General features: G+C 47.0%; 1 protein-coding gene across 1 annotated transcript in view; it reads right to left on the minus strand.

Moving 5' to 3' along the window:
• The window catches only part of LOC141082546 (NXPE family member 1-like), a 357,108-nt gene that overhangs the window by 31,051 nt on the left and 303,053 nt on the right, over window positions 1-23,004 (minus strand). Inside the window, exon 4 of the mRNA XM_073566467.1 lies at window positions 4,184-4,402. Within this exon, the coding sequence (XP_073422568.1) occupies window positions 4,184-4,402 (219 nt within the window). The remainder of the gene's footprint in view (window positions 1-4,183; window positions 4,403-23,004) is intronic.

Raw genomic sequence — 23,004 nt, forward strand, 5'->3', positions numbered from 1 at the left:
CTGTGAACTGTCTGTGGGGCCATTCCAGGTTTCTTCACTTCATATACATCGGACTCCGGATATATGATAAAAAAAAATCCGTCCGTACGCAAAACTTCCCCTAGGAGAGTGGTCAGAATCAACACCAACTTCTCAAAAGTGTCATAGAAAAAGTTTATTGACAACAATTTACTCAATATTCAAATCAATAGTAATTTCATATATTGAGGGACACAGAATGCTATCTACTCCTTTATACATACTTTCATATAAGATATGCTGTGTATATCAATAATGATCCATATATAGAAAAAGTGCTCAGTGCAGGAGGGAAATATTAGCCCAGAATATCCTAAGATTACTCCGCTATATTAAACAATCCACCATCTATTGCACGGTAATCCATAACATCAGTATAAATTAACTTACATTGTAAGCAGAGACTGTGCCGTGTCCCTCACACCCCGACGTGCGTTTCGTCCACACTTCTTCAGGGGGCGTGTCGGGGAAGAGGGAGACCGGACATTATAACTAACCGCCGTCCAATGAGCTTCTGCATTAACCGTCACATGTAGCGCTGCAGCTGTCAAGGAAATGCGGCGCACGAAATTCCTCCTCCCTCTCATAAAATGACCCATCACAGCCAGTCCTTGGAATGCAAGTGAGCAGATAACCTTAGTAGCGGCTATTCTGCGTGCCAGCATGTTCCGATGTGCCGGATGTAGATAGGTCTGGGGGAGAAAAGAAAAATCTGCGCACTCCGTCCATGACATTGCAGTGGTACCATATATTCATTTACCATGTATCCAAAATATCTCTAATATATAGCAATTAGTAAATAACTGGATGAAAGTAACCATGTGCTGTGTTCAGATAATCCTTTTGTACATAGTGTCAAATTAACAAATAAAATTAAATATTACTTATAATTATGTAAACAATTAAAAAATATGCAATTATATCCTTATCAATTAGTGAATAAATAGCTAAAAGTAACAATGTGCAATATTTATATAACCACTCCAGGGCCTTGAAATGCTTGTTTTGGAGCCACTCAGTTGTCCTGGCTGTGTGTTTCGAGTCATTGTCATGTTGGAACACCCAGCCTCAACCCATCTTCCATGCTCTTACTGAGGGAAGAAGGTTGCTGGCCAAAATCTTGTGATACATGACCCCAATCATCTTCTGATCAATATGGTGCAGTCGTCATGTCCCTTTTGCAGAAACGCACACCCAAAGTATGATGTTCCTCCCACTATGCTTCATGCTTGGGATGGTGTTATAGGAGTTGTACTTATCCTTCTTGCTCCAAAAAAGGCGAGTGGACTTCATACCAAAACATTATATTTTGGTGTTATCTGATGACATGATCTTCTAAAGGGCCTGTACATGTGTTTGCAAGAGCAGGGAGACCTTGTGTGCCATGCAGGATTTTAATCTATGATAGCATAGTGTGTTACTAACAGTAATGTTTGAGACTGTGGTTATAGCTTTCTTCAGGTACTTGGCAAGGTCTTCCCTTTCAGGGTCTTTCGTTATAGTTCTGGGCCAATTCCTGACTGTTCTCAGAATCATTCTTATCCCACGAGGAAGATCTTGCATGGAGACCAGACCGAGGAAGATTTACAGTCATCTTGAGTTTCTTCCATTTTCTAATAATTGTGCCAACATGCCAACAGTTGTTGCCTTCTCACCTAGCTGCTCGCCTATTGTCTTGTAGCCCATCCCAGCCTTGTGCAGGTCTACAATTTTGTACCTGGTTTCCTTAGACAGATCTTTGGTCTTGGCAATGGTGGAGCGATTGGAGTATGATTGAGTATGTGGACAGGTGTCTTTTATACAGGTAACAAGTTCAAACAGGTGCAATTAATACAGGTAATGAGTGGAGAGTAGGAGGGCTTCTTAAAGAAAAACTAACATGTCTGTGAGAACTAGAATTCTTACTGGTTGGTAGGTGATCAAATACTTATTTCATGCAATAAGACGCAATTTAATTATATAAAAATCATACAATGTCCCTTTCTGGTTTTTTTTTTAGATTCTATCTCTCACAGTTGAAGTGTACCTACAAAAAAAATTACAAACCTCTCCATTCTTTGTAGGTGGGAAAACTTACAAAATCGGCAGTGTATAAAATTCTTATTTTCCCCACTGTATATGCCTGTTATCTCAAACTATCCCTCCTCCACCAGCTATTACTACACTGAATGCAGGTAACAACAGTGTTACAACAGAAAGCATAGTATGCAGGACTAAGGACTTTTGTTTTAATGGTGCAGCGGCAGTGTTACGGGGCTGGCGGAACGCACCAAATAATAAAGATGAAATAATATATAAGGTGCGTTCGCAGCCCAGGGCCCACCGTGCAGAGGTGACCAACTGCTGCTGAACAATGAGGGAAAGGCATGTAGGAGGAAAGCCGGACACCAGTGGGTAACCACTGAGTCGGTGCTAGCAGGCATGAGCTCCGTTACTTCACGTAACACGTACCAGCCGGCGAACAACTGCAACCTGTTAGCTTCACAGGTCATGGTGGTGTGAACCACTACTTGCAACGTGAGCGGTGTCTGCACTGACGGACGCCGTCAAACCAGCCTAACAAACGGTGCTGGAAAGCGCACACATGGCGCACGGCGCTACTGTAGCGAACACTGCGGTAGCAGTGGTCAAGGAGGCCTATACTGGTTGACGCTCAAGGCACTAGCGGTAGATGTTGAGCAACACTGCGGTGCTATGCAGTGCCAGAGCTAATGTGCTGATTCTAATTCCTAACCCTAACTCATACGTAATATCCAAGGAGGGGGGGATTATAATGCGTCAGTCACCAGGCTCATTCAACCATCATCATGCATACACTAGATACATTAGCCTCTGAGTCTATCATCGCGCATGGCAGGGTGGCCGTGCGAGCCTTTTATAGCCGTGCGCTTCTGGGACCTTCCTGATCCTCCAGGTGGATCAATAGGAAATGGAGAAGGACCTGAGCATGTGACTTTCGATCCCCAATGGCAGATCGTCTCATGAGAATGCTCAGTGGACCGAAGGAAGGACTTAGACTCTGGAGTCTTTTGCTGCTGGACAGGTTGCATTGTCATAACTGGACCAGAGGTGGCAGCAGCAACTGAACCCACAATGCTGGTGTGGGCAGAACACTGGGATTGTGGAGTCTGCTGAGCAGGCTCCACTGCAACCGGAGGGGAATGGGAGACCGCCAATGGCAAGGCTCGGGATTCCCGCTGTGCAGCACATGGAACCCGATGCCTAACAGGCAGTATACAAGTACTGCAATAGCAATTAAACACTGCCTATAGGCCAGCTCTAATCTAAGCTCTCCCTCCTAGATCAACTTTCCTTGATCTGTTTCCAGAAGAGAGAGAGTGCCGAGCTTCACTTCGCCAGGTCATATCTAAGACCAGATGACGCGATGCCGTTGCCCAATCACAGTAATGCCACTGCGGCATTACCATGTACAATGCCTGCATGTTTACTGCCTTCCTAACAGCCTTGACATATGCAGGGCAGGGACTTGAGCATGGCACTCAAGCACGAGCAATACACGTTGTATTAACGAGGGTACCCGAGCACCCTGATGCTTGATCAAGTATTGACCAGTGGCAAGCACACTCTCTCATCACTATCCATAATGCAATACTATCAGTGAGGCATCTGATTGGCTCAAATTTATTCAACATCATCATGTCTATGTGGGCGCACATAAAGAGAAGGATCTGTGCAAGCCTACATCCACAGAAGATATGTGGCTAGTTCTCCAAGATGTTTGACACAACTTTCCTGTCAAGTGCCTTTAAAAATTGTGTACAATTGTAACTAGAAGGAGTGATGCTGCTTTGAAGACAAAGGGTGGTCACACCAAATACGTATTTGTTTTAGATTTTGCTTTTACTCACTAATATTGCATTTTGTTAAAAAAAAAACAAACCTTACACTTCTATTTTTTTAAAGCATTTTTTACTTTGCTGCACTTTTTCCACACCTCCCTAAAACTTTTCCACAGTACTATATGTGACTTATATTTATTTAAATATGTAAATTATAGCAGAGTATAATGTTGTACAGCCAGTTATGTCACTTTATCTTTTCAATATGATAAATGCCTGAATTATATTTCCGTTTTTTTTTTTATTAATATTGAACTTTTATTAGAATGCATAAGATTGTAAACATATTTCTTCCTTAGACTTACTTTTTAGTTTGTTTTCAAAATATGTCATCCACTGATGCATTGTAGAATCTCCAAACATATGAAAGAACTTTCCTTGCATACATGTGTTCAGTTCCTCCATAGTGTGATAGGTCTGCATTTTGCACGCCTTTGGGTACCATAAATTCTCCATTACATATCCACTGGGATATTCTAAGCTTATTCCAGTTTTACAGGGATCTTTTGTTTTTGAACTAGAATCTTAACAAAACAAAACAAAAAATATATATTTAAATATGACTGCTTATGTGAATTTGTAAGTTGATAACATATTCAATAGATATTCAAACAGAGGTTGTAATATATAGTAATAATAAATAAGAATTACACAACTATGAATAAATAATTAATAGTGGATATTAGAAACCATATTATATAGATGTACATAAAAAATAGTAATAGTATATTACTTATAATTATTCATATAAATATGACTAATAATTATATAATAATAATAATAATGCTACAACTATCCATTTTCTCACAAACTAACACCAACAGCATTTACTAACTCACAGCATGACCGTGTATAAGCCATTTTCTATACATGTGCATTGTTCTAGCAGCAGACTACGGCAATTGTGAGAAAAATGATTTTTCTTTTAAAGCCTGTCTTTACATTACATTAACTATAGCTTTAGAAAAGAAACATGTTTTTTTGCTTGCTATAGTAATGTATGATTGGTGCTTGCAAAAGTTCAATGAAGCGGTGATTGAAAGTTTGTGAACCCTTCAGAATTTTCAATTTTTCTGCATAAATCTAAAACTACAATGTTCATTAAATTTTCTTACAAGTCCTAAGGAAAACCAAATTAAAGAAATAAGTGAAAAGTGTTTAGACGTTTTATTGAGGTAAATGGTCAATTATCACATAGCTATGAGTGGCAAAGGTATCTGAACCATTGCTTTCGGTATCAGGAAGCAGTATAATTGTGCAGCAATATTTGCATTCAGAGGCATAGCTAGGGTTTTGGTTTGGGGGATGAAGCTTCTGCATGGGCTGCTAACCAGGTAACCTTGATTACAACTGGGCGACACACCCTAATAGGGGAGGAGAACCTCAGCAGATGACCACGCTGTTGCTGAAAATAATATCTCTACATAGACTAATATTGATATTACTGACATATGGTCAGTGGTAGATACCAGTCCTACAGAACACAGCACAGTTATAGATGGTGACTTACAGCTGACGTTCTTTCTGATGAAGTCGTTCACTTTTCCCGTCTTTTCCATCTGGCCTAGACCGACATGACAACTTCTTCCAGCCAGGACTCGGCTGCAGAGATTGCAACAAAGACACATTTCACTTCTCACATTTTCAGCACTGTCCCCAATGAGACTATTCCTAATCTGCACAAACTCCTCATCCTGCTGATACCCCAAAGTTGAGCCGCTGCTTCACGTGTCCCTATCACTGCATCTGATACCCCAATACTGAACTGCTGCTGCCGTATATGTACTATTACTTCACCTACTGTGTGGTTCTGAGTGCCCTCTAAATTCTAAGGCAACCCTTTAGAATGTACTAATGCCAGATGCAAGTGCCCTAGAAAACAGTTCCCACATTTTGTCCCCTAGAAAGTAATAATGCCCTCTGTGTGCCCTTTGACTTTCACAGTAACCTGAGTTCCCCTATAACAATAACTGCCCACTTTACATTTAATAATGTTCCAAGTTTCCCCCCTGTACAGCTCCCCTCTGTACAGTATGATGCTCTCTTATACACAGTATAATGCCCCTCACTGTATACAGTATATACTGACACCTTAATATCCCCCAAACTATTTAATGGCTCCAACGCTGTATGATGGCACCACCACTGTAATCTCCACACGGTATGATGGACCCTAGATAGACTCCATATAGCATAATACACCAGATAGTCCTCAATATAGTATAATGCACTTCCTATAAGCCTCCATATAGTATAATACACTCCCCATAGGGCTCCATATAATATAATGCACTCCCCATAGGCAGTCTCTATATTGTATAATGCATTCCCCATAGGCAGACTCTATTTATAGTATAATGCACTCCCCATAGGCCTCCATATAGTATAATGTGCTCCCCATAGGTCTCCATATAGTATAATGCATTCCCCATAGGTAGACTCTATAGTATAATCCCAGCAAGAAAGCACACAGATGAACGGCAGACTAGGGCACACAAATCACCACATTAACAGACGGAGCTTTTTTTCTGCCGCAGAATGTAACTGTATCGGCGCGATGTGCATGCCGATACAGCTACAGTAGTGCAGTAGCGTAGCTGCAGGTGGGCCCCATCAGAGCGCGAGGCCCCTCTGCCCCCTCGGTAGCTACGCTACTGTCTGCATCTAAGCGTTTCTGATAGTTGATAGTTGATGATTAGTCCTGCACATTGGCTTGGAGTAATGCTAGCCTATTCCTCACTACAAAACTCTATTATGTTGCTGGGTTTTCTCCTATGAATTGCTTGCTGCTGGTCCTTCCACAACATTTCTATAGGACTAAAGTCAGGACTTTGACTTGGTCATTCCAAAACTTAAACTTATGTTTATTGAACCATCCTTTTGAACTTATCTATATTCGATCGATATGGTGCATGACCCACATTCTCTTGAGATTCAGCTCATAGACAGATGTCCTGAATTTTCTGGTATAGTTACAAATTAATTGTTCCAATATGTGCATGTTTTACATCTTCACACACTCCAGAAATTCCACATATCTGAATGAACACTTTGCTCATCTGTATATGCTTTAGGCACACACTGCACATTTATATGTAGTGTATATATCAACACTGCATACATAGTGCACACTTATTTGCATGTTGTATATCTGCATACATAGGCAGGAGGCTGGGATGAAGGAGACATCGTGGCAACAAAGGGGTTGTTAGGATGTCATGTGAAGGTTTATATATTTATGTTGTGTGATAAAAAGTAATGTTGTATTTTATCCCTATGGCCAGTGTTGTGTGTTCAGTTCTCCTACAGACTATGCTAAAGGCTGTGCCTAGGAATGCGGGAGGTCTGTCCACTAGGGGAGCCATACTGTAGATAGGGATACAGTTCACACTACACTAGATAGAGCTAGGATCAGCAAACAGTTTGGGGAGGGTTAGATGAGATTTAATAGAAAATGTTTTCTGGGTTAGAGTCAGTTAGATACAGTCTAGTGAAAGACAGTCTAGGACTTAGACAGGTGCAAGTTCTGGGTGGAGTGGAGAGCAAGGCTAGACATAGAGTTAGCAGGTTCTAGTGCAGCTAACCTGCCAAAGAAGAGAACAGATCCAGTCAATAAGTTTCCTAGAAGAATGAGGGCACAGCTTTGGTCACGTCTGGTTGCCGGGACAATCTTGAACTAAAGTCTGGAAGAGGTATGCACAACAAAATTTACAAAACCATTTTTTTAGGGACCACATCATATTTAAAGTCATTTTGAGGGGTGTACATGACAGAAAATACCCAAAAGTGACACCATTCTAAAAACTAGACCCCTCAAGGTGCTCAAAACCACATTCAAGAAGATTATTAACCTTTTTCGTGCTTCACAGGAACTAAAGCAATGTGGAAGGAACCATTTTTTTATTTTCACAAGTGTTAAAAGAGAAAATGAACCACAAAATGTGTTGTGCAATTTCTCCTGAATATGCTGATACCCAAAATGTGGGGGTAAACCACTTTTTCAGCGCATGGCAGAGCTCGCAAGGGAGGGAGCGCCGTTTGACTTTTTCAACGCAGAATTGGCTGGAATTGAGATCGGATGCCATATTGCTTTCGGAGAGCCCCTGATGTTCCAAAACAGTGGAAACCCCCAACAAGTGACCCCATTTTGGAAACTAGACCCATTAAGGAACTTGTCTAGATGTATGGTGAGCACTTTGAACCTTCAAGTGCTTCACAGAAGTTTATAATGTAGAGTCGTGAAAATAAAAAAAAAAAATTTCCACAAAAATCATCTTTTCACCCCCAAATTTTTATTTATAACAGGGTAACAGGAGAAATTATACCCCCACAGTTGTTGTGCGATTTGTCCTGAGTACGCTGATACCCCATATGTGGGGGTAAACCACTGTTTGGGCGCACGGCAGAGCTCAGAAGGGAAGGAGTACCGTTTGACTTTTTCAATGCAGAATTGGCTGGAATTGAGATTGGACGCCATGTCGCTTTTGGAGAGCCCCTGCTGTGCCTAAACAGTGAAAAAAACCCACAAATGACACTATTTTGGAAACTAGACCCCTTAAGGAACTTATTTAGATATGTGGTGAGCACTTTGAACCCCCAAGTGCTTCACAGAAGTTTATAACGCAGACCAGTGAAAATAAAATAATCACTTTTTTTTCCTCAAAAATGATAATTTAGCACGCTATGTTTTATTTTCTCAAGGGTAACAGGAGAAATTGGACCACAAAAGTTGTTGTGCAAGTTGTCCTGAGTACGATGATACCCCATAAGTGGGGGGGGAACCACTGTTTGTGTGCACGGGAGAGCTCGGAAGGGAAGGAGTGCCATTTTGGAATGCAGACTTTGATGGCATGGTCTGCAGGCGTCATGTTGCGTTTGCAGAGCCACTAATGTGCCTAAACAGTATAAACCCCCCACAAGTGACCCCATTTTGGAAACTAGACCCCTGAAGGAGCTTATCTAGATATGTGATGAGCACTTTGATCCGCCAAGTGCTTCACAGAAGTTTGGAAGTTTGTAGACACAGAGCCGTGAAAATTAAAAATCATTTTTTTTCCTCAAAAATGATTTTTAGCCCGTTATTTTTTATTTTCCTAAAGGTAACAGGAGAAATTGGACCACAAAAGTTGTTGTGCAATTTGTCCTCAGTACGCTGATACCCCATATGTGAGGGGAACCACTGTTTGGGCGCATGGGAGAGCTTGGAAGGGAGGGAGTGCCATTTTGGAATTCAGACTTCATGTTGCGTTTGCAGAGCCACTAATGTGCCTAAACAGTATAAACCCCCCACAAGTGACCCCATCTTTGAAACTAGACCCCCAAAGGAGCTTATCTAGATATGTGGTGAGCACTTTGAACCCCCAAGTGCTTCACAGAAGTTTATAAACACAGAGCCGTGAAAATAAAAAATCAATTTTTTTCCTCAAAAATGATTTTGTAGCCAGCTCTTTTTCATTTTCCAAAGGGTAACAGGAAAAATTGTACCACAAAAGTTGTTGTGCAATTTGTCCTGAGTATGCTGATACCCCATTTGTGGGGGGAACCACTGTTTGAGTGCAACGAGAACCCCCAAGGAACTTACCTAGATGTGTGGTTAGCACTTTGAACCCCCAAGTGCTTCACAGAAGTTTATAACGCAGAGCCGTGAAAATAAAAAACCCTAATTCTAGCCCTAACCCTAGCCCTTACCCTAGCCCTAACCCTAATTTCAACCCTAACCCTAACCCTAATTTCAACCCTAACCCTTATTCCAACCCTAACCCTAGCCCTAATCCTAGCCCTAGCCCTAACCCTAACCCTAGCCCTAACCCTAACCCTAATGGAAAAATGAAAAAAAAAATATTTTCTTTACTTCATTATGTTTGCCTAACTAAGGGGGTGATAAACAGGGGGGTTAATTACTATTTTTTTTATTTTGATCACTATGATAGTTTATCATAGTGATCAAAATGAATCTGCCAGCTGGCAGATTCGCGGCGGCCGCACTGAGCATGCGCCCGCCATTTTCTTCTGGATCCAAGGTGGTGGCGCCCACCGGAGGACGCCGGCGGAACAGAGGACCACCGGGAGGGGATGGAGGACCACCGGGAGGTACAGGGGGGGATCGGGGATCCTATTTCTTTCTCCTCTGATGTGCGATCACATCAGAGGAAAGAAAAATTAAATGCAAAATCGCTGCTTTTTTTTGCGATCGCCGTTATAGGGTTAATAACGGCGACCGCAAAAGCGGGGTCGGTAAAATCCGACCCGATTCATGTTCTCTGGGGTCTCAGCTGCCGGGGGCTGCCCGGAAAAAATCCGACACTGGGGGGCGCTATTTACTTACTCCACAGCGCCGTGAACGGCACTGTGGTTTAAGTACCCTTAATTACCGCCGTTAAAAGGCGGATTGGCGGTCGTTAAGGGGTTTAAGGAAGAATTTATCCAAGTTACAGACTGTGACAGAGTATTCTCTACAACAAATAAGTGCTTCTCTTTAGTGCCAAGGGAGTGTTCATCACTTCTTCACTGCATTGCTAGTTGCTCAGTGTTGATTGGAGTAGCAGGAAGAAAAGCATAAAGATTTATTTTTGCTCAATAAATTGTGACCCCTTAAATTTATGTTTGAATGGAGCGCTAGGCAGCTGCCTACTTTTGCCTAATATCTATCTGTTATCCCAGACCTAACTGGTGGATTCCAAACTCTTTAGACTCTTTTCCAGCATGATCAGCATTAACAACTTCTCCTCTCCTCCCAGTGTCAGGCTATCATGCTGAACTGCCTCTTGCAGTACTTCCAGCACTGCTGAATCCTCATGAGGCTGTAGAGTCTCCACCTCGCTATAGAGAGGCACACACAGACTCTGCATTTATTTAACCCACTTTGTCCTGCAGAGTTTTGTTTCCCTGGCCTATCCCTTGCCAACAGGGGATATATTATGCTTCTCCTCCCTCTACACCTTGCCTAAACTTAGATTCCTATTTTCAGTCTGCCTCTAGTAAACTTTCTCCTGTTATCAACCCAGTTTGTTCACTAGTTTTATTTGACATCTCTGTTTCTGACCCCAGCTTCGTATTTTGAATCCTGTGATGCCCACTCCAATCTCTGACCTTCTGACCACTTCCCTGTCTTTAACCTCAACGCTTTAATGTCACGCTTAGAGTTGAGCGATACCAGCCGATACTTGAAAATATCGGATCGGAATGGATCGGCCGATCTTTAAAAAAAGTATCGGTATCGCCGATTCCGATACCGGGAACCAATGCAAGTCAATGGGGCCAAAATATCGGAATTAAAAAAAACCCTTTCTTTCCTTGTAGGTTAATTCTACATGAAGAAAAACAACTAAGAATAATGTAGAATGTATTGTGGGAGGTGGAGGAGACATTAAAGCCATAGAGGTTTAGCCCAATCAAATGGAATAGCAGGAATTAAACTTTTTTTTTAAAGATGTTAGGAGTTACAAAGATATTGACTATGTTAGCCTCATTTATATTTTGCCAGACATGTATGTCTTCTTCTTCTACTTCCTTTTTTTACATTCTTCTTCTTCTTCTTCTACTTCCTTTTTTTACATTCTTCTTCTTCTTCTTCTTCTACTTCCTTTTTTTACATTCTTCTTCTTCTTCTTCTTCTACTTCCTTTTTTTACATTCTTCTTCTTATTCCTTTTTTTACATTCTTCTTCTTCTTCTTCTTCTACTTCCTTTTTTTACATTCTTCTTCTTCTTCTTCTTCTACTTCCTTTTTTTACATTCTTCTTCTTCTTCTTCTTCTTCTTCTTCTTCTTCTTCTTCTTCTTCTTCTTCTTCCTTTTCTTACATTCTTCATATTCTTCTTATTCAACAATTATTATTCTACATATTCAGCTTATTCATCTTCTTCCTATTCTTCTTCATCATATTCTTGTTTGTGTCAGGCATTCCTGTAGTTGTTATCTAGAAAAGTTAGAAGTTTACACCTTCCGTTCTGCCTGTCACAAAAGATTTACAACAGGATTTGTCCGCGTTCAGTTTGGCCTGCAGCAGCAGGCCTTTTCCAGGGGCACCACGAGGAGGAACGGACTCACCCCCATACACTGCTTAGTCTTCTTCTGCTTATAAATAAGATAATATCATTTGCTCAGAGTATTAGTCTTATGCTTAATGTTCTTCTGCTTTGTTTTTTTTATGCTTCTTTGTCTTCTCTCTCTTGTTGTTCTGCATCTTGGTGGTTGTCTTCCTGTTCTTTGTCCTCTTGAACCAGCTGACGGTACTGGCACCCGGAGGGGCAGCAGAAGGAACAAGAGCCAATGGCACTACCGAGGACCAGCTGACGGTGCTGGAACCCGGTTACTAAGCAGGAGGTACCTGTGCTACAAAGCACTACCAAGGACCAGCAGACGTTGCCGGAACTCGGATACCGAGATGGAGGCACCTAGGCCAAAGGCTCTGACGAGAACCAGCTGACGGTGCTGGAACCCGGAGGGGTAGCATAAGCTGCAAGAGCAAATGGAAATAGCGAGGACCAGCTGACAGTGCTGGCACCCGGAGGGGCAGCAGAAGGAATAAGAGCCAATGGCACAACCGAGGACCAGCTGACGGTGCTGGAACCCGGTTACTAAGCAGGAGGTACCTGTGCTACAAAGCACTACCAAGGACCAGCAGACGTTGCCGGAACTCGGATACCGAGATGGAGGCACCTAGGCCAAAGGCTCTGATGAGAACCAGCTGACGGTGCTGGAACCCGGAGGGGTATCAGAAGTTACCCCTGAAAAGCAAAGTTGGCATGCCGCAAGCTGGCCGCAGTTACCGAATCACACAGTCCTACAGGGGGTGCTTGTCCTACTGGCACTATGGAACAAACCTTTCTTACCAGAACCCACAGTCCACATAGGAAGCACCTAAACTGCTGGCACCCTAGCCTCGGCTAACCCAACCGCAACACGACATGGCAACTTGGGGTGGCAAACTGACATTGACACTTCCCGGAAACAGCAGGCAGGGCTGGAACCAAGCTGGGCAGGAGGGAGTACCCGTGCCAAAGTCAGTTATGAGCAGCAACTGGCGATGTTGGAGCCCAGGACAAGCACTTAGCAGGCTGAGGCCTGATGTGCTGTCAATTGGGAGGCAGCAGGACAGATTGCCATCAAAACAGCAGGGGAACAGCTGACGTTACTGAACCCCACAAACACAGGAGCTAGTGTTTTACTCTGTGAAGACGGCACTTCCGAGCAACAACTGGCTGTGTTGAAGCCCAGGGACAAGCACGGAGCAGGCTTAGGCTGCATTGAAGAAATTTTAAGATCGGTTGTAGACTACTAATTTGAACCAAGCTCCACTTAGGCCTGTGGCTTCACTGATTTTCGTATTTCCCCTGTCCTCCAACCCCGCCAGTTACAGCTCCGAAGTGGCGTCTGCACAATCCACACTTGTTCCTGTGTTACAGGTGTTCAGTCCGGTCAGTTAATCCCCTGATGTGTGTCCGGCAATGTCGCCTGCTCTGTCCACATTCCCATAATGGGAATGTGGACAGAGCAGGCGACATTGCCGGACACACATCAGGGGATTAACTGACCGGACTGAACACCTGTAACACAGGAACAAGTGTGGATTGTGCAGACGCCACTTCGGAGCTGTAACTGGCAGGGTTGGAGGACAGGGGAAATACGAGAGACAGTGGAGCCACAGGCCTAATTGGAGCACGGTTAAAAATCAGTAGTGGTACGACTGTGTAGGCAGCAGGAGACTTTGCCATCCACACAGCAGGGGATCAGCTGACATTACTGAACCCCACTGAGACACGGGAGCAAGTATCTCTTTCCGTGTGGACGGCACTTCCGAACTACAACTGGCTGTGTTGAAGCCCAGGAAATAGGAGGGTGTAGGCAGAGGCCTACTGTATTTTGATTGAGGTGACAGCAGGAGAGACTGCCATCCACACAGCAGGGGATCAGCTGACGTTACTGAACCCCACTGAGACACGGGAGCAAGTATCTCTTTCCGTGTGGACGGCACTTCCGAACTACAACTGGCTGTGTTGAAGCCCAGGAAATAGGAGGGTGTAGGCAGAGGCCTACTGTATTTTGATTGAGGTGACAGCAGGAGAGACTGCCATCCACACAGCAGGGGATCAGCTGACGTTACTGAACCCCACTGAGACACGGGAGCAAGTATCTCTTTCCGTGTGGACGGAACTTCCGAACTACAACTGGCTGTGTTGAAGCCCAGGAAATAGGAGGGTGTAGGCAGAGGCCTACTGTATTTTGATTGAGGTGACAGCAGGAGAGACTGCCATCCACACAGCAGGGGATCAGCTGACGTTACTGAACCCCACTGAGACACGGGAGCAAGTATCTCTTTCCGTGTGGACGGCACTTCCGAACTACAACTGGCTGTGTTGAAGCCCAGGAAATAGGAGGGTGTAGGCAGAGGCCTACTGTATTTTGAATGAGTTTACAGCAGGAGAGACTGCCATCCACACAGCAGGGGATCAGCTGACGTTACTGAACCCCACTGAGACACGGGAGCAAGTATCTCTTTCCGTGTGGACGGCACTTCCGAACTACAACTGGCTGTGTTGAAGCCCAGGAAATAGGAGGGTGTAGGCAGAGGCCTACTGTCTTTTGATTGAGGTGACAGCAGGAGAGACTGCCATCCACACAGCAGGGGATCAGCTGACGTTACTGAACCCCACTGAGACACGGGAGCAAGTATCTCTTTCCGTGTGGACGGCACTTCCGAACTACAACTGGCTGTGTTGAAGCCCAGGAAATAGGAGGGTGTAGGCAGAGGCCTACTGTATTTTGAATGAGTTTACAGCAGGAGAGACTGCCATCCACACAGCAGGGGATCAGCTGACGTTACTGAACCCCACTGAGACACGGGAGCAAGTATCTCTTTCCGTGTGGACGGCACTTCCGAACTACAACTGGCTGTGTTGAAGCCCAGGAAATAGGAGGGTGTAGGCAGAGGCCTACTGTATTTTGAATGAGTTTACAGCAGGAGAGACTGCCATCCACACAGCAGGGGATCAGCTGACGTTACTGAACCCCACTGAGACACGGGAGCAAGTATCTCTTTCCGTGTGGACGGCACTTCCGAACTACAACTGGCTGTGTTGAAGCCCAGGAAATAGGAGGGTGTAGGCAGAGGCCTACTGTATTTTGATTGAGGTGACAGCAGGAGAGACTGCCATCCACACAGCAGGGGATCAGCTGACGTTACTGAACCCCACTGAGACACGGGAGCAAGTATCTCTTTCCGTGTGGACGGCACTTCCGAACTACAACTGGCTGTGTTGAAGCCCAGGAAATAGGAGGGTGTAGGCAGAGGCCTACTGTCTTTTGATTGAGGTGACAGCAGGAGAGACTGCCATCCACACAGCAGGGGATAAGCTGACGTTACTGAACCCCACTGAGACACGGGAGCAAGTATCTCTTTCCGTGTGGACGGCACTTCCGAACTACAACTGGCTGTGTTGAAGCCCAGGAAATAGGAGGGTGTAGGCAGAGGCCTACTGTATTTTGATTGAGGTGACAGCAGGAGAGACTGCCATCCACACAGCAGGGGATCAGCTGACGTTACTGAACCCCACTGAGACACGGGAGCAAGTATCTCTTTCCGTGTGGACGGCACTTCCGAACTACAACTGGCTGTGTTGAAGCCCAGGAAATAGGAGGGTGTAGGCAGAGGCCTACTGTCTTTTGATTGAGGTGACAGCAGGAGAGACTGCCATCCACACAGCAGGGGATCAGCTGACGTTACTGAACCCCACTGAGACACGGGAGCAAGTATCTCTTTCCGTGTGGACGGCACTTCCGAACTACAACTGGCTGTGTTGAAGCCCAGGAAATAGGAGGGTGTAGGCAGAGGCCTACTGTATTTTGATTGAGGTGACAGCAGGAGAGACTGCCATCCACACAGCAGGGGATCAGCTGACGTTACTGAACCCCACTGAGACACGGGAGCAAGTATCTCTTTCCGTGTGGACGGCACTTCCGAACTACAACTGGCTGTGTTGAAGCCCAGGAAATAGGAGGGTGTAGGCAGAGGCCTGCTGTCTTTGTAATGCGGAGACAGCAGGAGAGACTGCCATCTCCACAGCAGGGGATCAGCTGGCAATGATGAACCCCACTAACACTTGAACGAATGTGTTTGGCTCTGTGGAGACGACACTTCTGAACACCAACTGACGCTGTTGGAGCCCAGGATTAGGCGAGGAGCAGGCTGTGGCCTACTGGATTTTGGCACGTGAAGGCAGCAGGAGACTTGCCATCTCCACAGCAGGGGAACAGCTGGCAGTGCTGAACCCCACTAACACTCTAACGAAGGTGTTTGGCTCTGTGGAGACGACACTTCTGAACACCAACTGACGCTGTTGGAGCCCAGGATTAGGCGAGGAGCAGGCTGGGGCCTACTGGATTTTGGCAGGTGAAGGCAGCAGGAGACTTGCCATCTCCACAGCAGGGGAACAGCTGGCAGTGCTGAACCCCACTAACACTCTAACGAAGGTGTTTGGCTCTGTGGAGACGACACTTCTGAACACCAACTGACGCTGTTGGAGCCCAGGATTAGGCGAGGAGCAGGCTGTGGCCTACTGGATTTTGGCAGGTGAAGGCAGCAGGAGACTTGCCATCTCCACAGCAGGGGAACAGCTGGCAGTGCTGAACCCCACTAACACTCTAACGAAGGTGTTTGGCTCTGTGGAGACGACACTTCTGAACACCAACTGACGCTGTTGGAGCCCAGGATTAGGCGAGGAGCAGGCTGGGGCCTACTGGATTTTGGCAGGTGAAGGCAGCAGGAGACTTGCCATCTCCACAGCAGGGGAACAGCTGGCAGTGCTGAACCCCACTAACACTCTAACGAAGGTGTTTGGCTCTGTGGAGACGACACTTCTGAACACCAACTGACGCTGTTGGAGCCCAGGATTAGGCGAGGAGCAGGCTGGGGCCTACTGGATTTTGGCAGGTGAAGGCAGCAGGAGACTTGCCATCTCCACAGCAGGGGAACAGCTGGCAGTGCTGAACCCCACTAACACTCTAACGAAGGTGTTTGGCTCTGTGGAGACGACACTTCTGAACACCAACTGACGCTGTTGGAGCCCAGGATTAGGCGAGGAGCAGGCTGGGGCCTACTGGATTTTGGCAGGTGAAGGCAGCAGGAGACTTGCCATCTCCACAGCAGGGGAACAGCTGGCAGTGCTGAACCCCACTAACACTCTAACGAAGGTGTTTGGCTCTGTGGAGACGACACTTCTGAACACCAACTGACGCTGTTGGAGCCCAGGATTAGGCGAGGAGCAGGCTGGGGCCTACTGGATTTTGGCAGGTGAAGGCAGCAGGAGACTTGCCATCTCCACAGCAGGGGAACAGCTGGCAGTGCTGAACCCCACTAACACTCTAACGAAGGTGTTTGGCTCTGTGGAGACGACACTTCTGAACACCAACTGACGCTGTTGGAGCCCAGGATTAGGCGAGGAGCAGGCTGGGGCCTACTGGATTTTGGCAGGTGAAGGCAGCAGGAGACTTGCCATCTCCACAGCAGGGGAACAGCTGGCAGTGCTGAACCCCACTAACACTCTAACGAAGGTGTTTGGCTCTGTGGAGACGACACTTCTGAACACCAACTGACGCTGTTGGAGCCCAGGATTAGGCGAGGAGCAGGCTGGGGCCTACTGGATTTTGCCAGGTGAAGGCAGCAGGAGACTTGCCATCTCCACAGCAGGGGAACAGCTGGCAGTGCTGAACCCCACTAACACTCTAACGAAGGTGTTTGGCTCTGTGGAGACGACACTTCTGAACACCAACTGACGCTGTTGGAGCCCAGGATTAGGCGAGGAGCAGGCTGGGGCCTACTGGATTTTGGCAGGTGAAGGCAGCAGGAGACTTGCCATCTCCACAGCAGGGGAACAGTTGGCAGTGCTGAACCCCACTAACACTCTAACGAAGGTGTTTGGCTCTGTGGAGACGACACTTCTGAACACCAACTGAAGCTGTTGGAGCCCAGGATTACGCATGCCGCATGCAGAGGCCAATGGGCAGCGGTTTTTATGGAGGTTGTGGACTACTACTGATTCTAACCATGCTCCACTTAGGCCTCTGGCTCCACTGTCTCTACTATTTACCCTGGCCTCCAACCCCGCCAGCTACATCTCTGAAGTGGCGTCAGCACAATCTACACTTGTTCCTGTGTTACTGGTGCTCAGTCCCATAAGTTGATCCCCTGATGTTTGTCCGGCAAGTTCGCCAGCTCTGTCCTCATTCCCACTACTGGTTATGGGAATGTGGACAGAGCAGGAGACCTTGCCGGACACACATCAGGGGATAAACTGATGGGACTGAGCCACAGGAACACAGGAACAAGTGTAGATTGTGCTGACGCCACTTCAGAGATGTAGATGGCGGGGTTGGAGGTCAGGGGAAATAGTAGAGACAGTGGAGCCAGAGACCTAAGTTGGGCACGGTTAAAAATCAGTAGTGGTTTGAATGTTGATGGAGCTGGTGACTTTGCCGTCCACACAGCAGGGGATCAGCTGGCATTACTGAACCCCACTAACACAGGAGCTAGTGTGTTTCTCTGTGCAGACGACACATCTGAGCGACAACTGGCTGTGTTGAAGCAAAGGGATTATAGTTCAGGTGGTAGAAAAATGAACACACCAGCAGACCTGGATACAGTTGCCAACCACTAATTTAGTCTGTAAGAGGAATGGCAAAGTCTTTGGAGATCCAGGCCTTGTTCATTTTCAGAAAAGTCAGCCGGTCAACATTATCGGAAGATAGTCGCGTGCGACGGTCTGTTAGTACACCACCTGCGGCACTAAAGACACGTTCCGATAATACACTGGCAGCAGGGCAAGCCAGCACCTCCAATGCATACTGGCTAAGCTCTGGCCATGTATCCAGCTTAGAGACCCAAAACTTGAAGGGGGAAGAGCCATCTGGGAGTACAGCGACAGGGCAAGACATGTAGTCTGACACCATCTGACGGAAGCGTTGCCTCCTGCTGACTCGAGGCGTCGCTGATGGTGTAGACAATTGTGGTGGACACACAAAACTTTGCCACATTTGGGCCATAGTGGTCTTGCCTTGTGCTGCGGCGCTGCCTCTGCTCCCTCTTTGTGCAGAGTTTCCTCCACTGCCTCGACGCACAGAGCTGCTTTGTAAAGCACTAGCAACAATGCTGTCGGGTGGAATGGAAAACATTATGGACTGCACCAGTGACTCTTCGTACTCCCGCATTTTACGCTCCCGGTTCAACGTTGGTATGAGCCTTTGTACGCTGTCCCGGTAGCGAGGATCTAGGAGGGTGTACACCCAATAATCAGCCGAGACGAGAATGTGGGCGATGCGGCGGTCGTTTCTCAGGCACTGCAGCATGAAATCAACCATGTGCTGCAGACTCCCAACTGCCAAAGAACCGCTGTCCCCTGTTTGAGGCGTGACCTCGGCCTGCTCTGCATCACCCCACCCTCGCTGTACATACTGAGTAGAGGTTTGTGTACCTCCCTCCTCTGGAGAGATGTCTTCTTCCTCCATCGACTCCTCCTCATCCTCCTCACAAAGTGTCCCCTGCCTAGGCCTTTGTGAGGAAACACGTAGCGCAGACTGTCCAGAAGCAGATGGCATTTGGGACTCCTCATCCTCCACCTCTTCTGAAACCTCATCCCTTAGTGCTTGCAGTGTTTGTTGAAGCAGGCAGATAAGGGGGACAGTCATGCTGACTAGTGCATCATCTGCACTCGCCATCCGCGTGGATTCATCGAAGGCACGCAAAACGAGGCAGATGTCCTTCATAGAGGCCCACTCAATGGTGCTGAAGTGTGAACGGCGCACAGTGCGACTTGTTTGCGCCTGATGCAGCTGGTACTCCATGACTGCTGCCTGCTGCTCACACAACCGCTCCAACATATGTAACGTTGAATTCCACCGGGTGGGTAGGTCACATATGATGCGATGTTCCGGAATGCCAAATCGTCGCTGCAGAGCAGCGAGGCGCGATCTTGCCGTGCTGGAACGTCGCAAGTGAGCGCACTCTATGCGGACCTTGTGCAACAGTGCAGCAAGATCCGGATAGTCCCTCAGAAAGCTCTGCATGACCAAGTTAAGAACATGTGCCAGACATGGGATGTGTGTGAGGTTGCCTAGGCCAAGAGCTGCCACCAGATTTCGGCCATTGTCACACACTACCAAGCCCGGCTGGAGATTCGCTGGCCCAAACCACACATCGCTCTCCAGCTTGATAGCATTCCAGAGCTCCTGCGCTGTGTGGCTTCGATTCCCCAAAGAAATTAATTTGAGTACAGCCTGTTGACGTTTGGCCACGGCTGTGCTCATATCGGTCGTAACAGGCTCCTGCTCTGCTGTTTCTGAGGAACTTGAGTAGGAGGAGGAGTCTATGTGTACAGACTGGAGTCCTGCAATCCCTGGCGTTGGAAGAACACGTACAGCTCCACTCTCCAGATCCGTACCCGGCTCCACAACATTGACCCAGTGGGCAGTGAGGGAAAGGTATCGTCCCTGTCCATGGTTACTGGTCCACGCATCGGTGGTCAGGTGGACCTTGCTACTAACGGCGTTTAGTAGCGCATGTTTTATTTTGCCCTCAACATGTTTCTGCAGGGCAGGGACGGCTCGCCTGCTGAAATAAAAGCGGCTGGGCACGTTGTATTGGGGGACTGCCAATGCCATTAAGTCCCGGAAGGTGTCAGTGTCCACCAGCCTGAATGACAGCATTTCAACTGCCAGAAGTTTGGCAATGCCAGCATTCAGAGACTGTGCTCGGGGATGGTTTGCCGAGTAAGGGCGCCTTTTATCCCATGCCTGTGCTACCGATGGCTGTGATGGATGGGAACGTGCTGCTATGGGTGGAATCTGACAGGGTCTCCGGACAACAGTGGCAGAGGTTCTTCCTTGGCGATCCTGTGAGGAAGCCGAACCAGCAGTGTGTGAGCTGGAGGAAGAGGGCCCAACACGAACTGAAGAGGTGGTAGGTGGTGCTGTACGTTGGCCTACGTCTTCAGGGTGTCTCTGCAACTCCAACTCGTGCTTGGTGCGCACATGTTTCCACATATTTGTGGTATTGAGGTTGCTGACATTTCTCCCTCTTTTGACTCTCTGATGACACAGCTTGCATTTGACAAAGCAAATGTCATCTGCAACTGTGTCAAAAAAGGACCACGCACTGCAACTCTTGTGAGCGCCCGGTTTGCCTTTGGAAGGAGGAATGCTCCTAACGGGTGCCGAAGTGGAGGGTACAGGCAACCAAGTCTTCCCCCTCCCTCTGCCTCCTGTTTTGGCCGGTAGGGGAATCTCTTCCTCCGAGCTGCTCCCACCACCTTCCTGTTGCTCACGCCATGATGGGTCAAGGACCTCATCATCTTCCCTCCCCTCTTCAAACAGCTGCTTCTCCGGGGTTGTCTCGCCAGCACCGTACGCACCAGAAAGTGGCAACTGAGTCTCGTCATCATCTGATGCGTACTGAGGTGTGCTGACCATAGGCACTGGCCCACTCGCCTCTTCAGATTCAGAGGGACAAAGAAGTTGCGCATCACTGCATACTCCCTCTTCTTCACATTCAGGAATGCTGCTTGGCTGGCCCCCTCTTTCCAAGCCAACAGATTCCGAGAACAGAAGTAGAGACTGTGATGGCTCCTGTCCATGTCTCTCTGACTGCCTGGGCACTTTGGCAGGTGGTGAAGAGACAGATGGTTGCTCTTCGGTGCTCTGACCCTGAGAGGATGCGGAAGTAATTGAAGTCGATGCGTTAGCTGCCATCCATCCGACAACGGCTTCAATTTGTTCCTCCCGCAGCAGTGGGGTACGTTGAGGTCCTACAAAGCTGCGCATAAAGGACTGTTGCCTGCTAAAACTGGGGGATGCTGATCCACTGGTGCCCGCAGCAGGCCCAGAATCCCCACGTCCTCTACCTGTAGAATCCCCATGTCCTCTCCCTGCAGAATCCCCACGTCCTCTCCCTGCTGAAACTCCACGCCCACGCCCACGCCCACGCGCCTTACTCCCTGCCTTCTTCATCTTGCAAGACTGCTTAAGATAGGCAAAAAAGTACAAAGGGGGGCCTTAGTGTGCTTATTCCTGAACAGCTGGTTACAGGTACAAGAAACACTAATTTTATGAAGTGTGTGTGTGTGTGGACTAGACTTTAATAGGAGCTGATGTGGCCTACACAAGTTCAAAATGTAGTGTTTGGTGAACTTTTTTTGTGGTTTCTTTGTTGGAAACAAACTCAAAGTATGTGAACAAAGAATTGAAACTGATAGTATCACCAACTTTTTGGAGCTATTACAATGCAGGCAGGTAACCTACAATGCAAAAGATGAGGCTCCAAAAAAATTGGGTAATACTAATCTGGCTGCGCCGGCAGGGCACAAGCCAGAAAAAAAGGCTCCTCTATCTACTCCTATATAGTGTTTGCAACCAACCAATGTTGATGGATACGGATGGATGCACACTAATAGGAGAAGAAAAAATGAGCTGCACTCAAAGACAAATATGTGTGAGGCAGTGACGCACGTTGAGCGTCCTACAACCAGACGTAGCTGCAGGACACTCTACTCAGCGTGAGCTGCACTCACACACAGTCAGAGGCCTCTCAGACAGCCGTCAACAGTGCAGCTAAGTGGGCACTGGCACTGACAGGCTGCAGAAAGGCTCCGCTGTGTACTCCTTTATAGTGTTTGCAACCACCGTAGATGGAGACGGATGGATGCACACTAATAGAAGAAAAAATGAGCTGCACTCAAATAAAAATATGTGTGAGGCACTGACGCACGCTGAGCGTCCTACAGCCAGACGTAGCTGCAGGACACACTACTCAGCGTGAGCTGCACTCACACACAGTCAGAGACCTCTCAGACAGCCGTGAACAGTGCAGCAAAGTGGACACTAGCACTGAAAGGCTGCAGAAAGGCTCCGCTGTCTACTACTAGTGTTTGCAACCAACGTATATGGATACGGATGGAAGCACACTAGATTGAAATTATGTAAAAAATGCAGCTCAAAAAATAAAAGATGTATGAGGCAGCAGTGATCACACTGGGTGGCCTACAGCCTGACGTGGCTGCAGGACCCACTCCATAGCGTGAGCTGCACTCACACAGCCCTTGCAGACAGCTGTGAACACTGCTGCTAGGGCAAAGAAGGCTA

This window comes from Dendrobates tinctorius, unplaced genomic scaffold, assembly GCF_039654945.1.
Source record: "Dendrobates tinctorius isolate UK_male_01 unplaced genomic scaffold, ASM3965494v1 ptg000018l, whole genome shotgun sequence".
Lineage (NCBI taxonomy): Eukaryota > Metazoa > Chordata > Amphibia > Anura > Dendrobatidae > Dendrobates > Dendrobates tinctorius.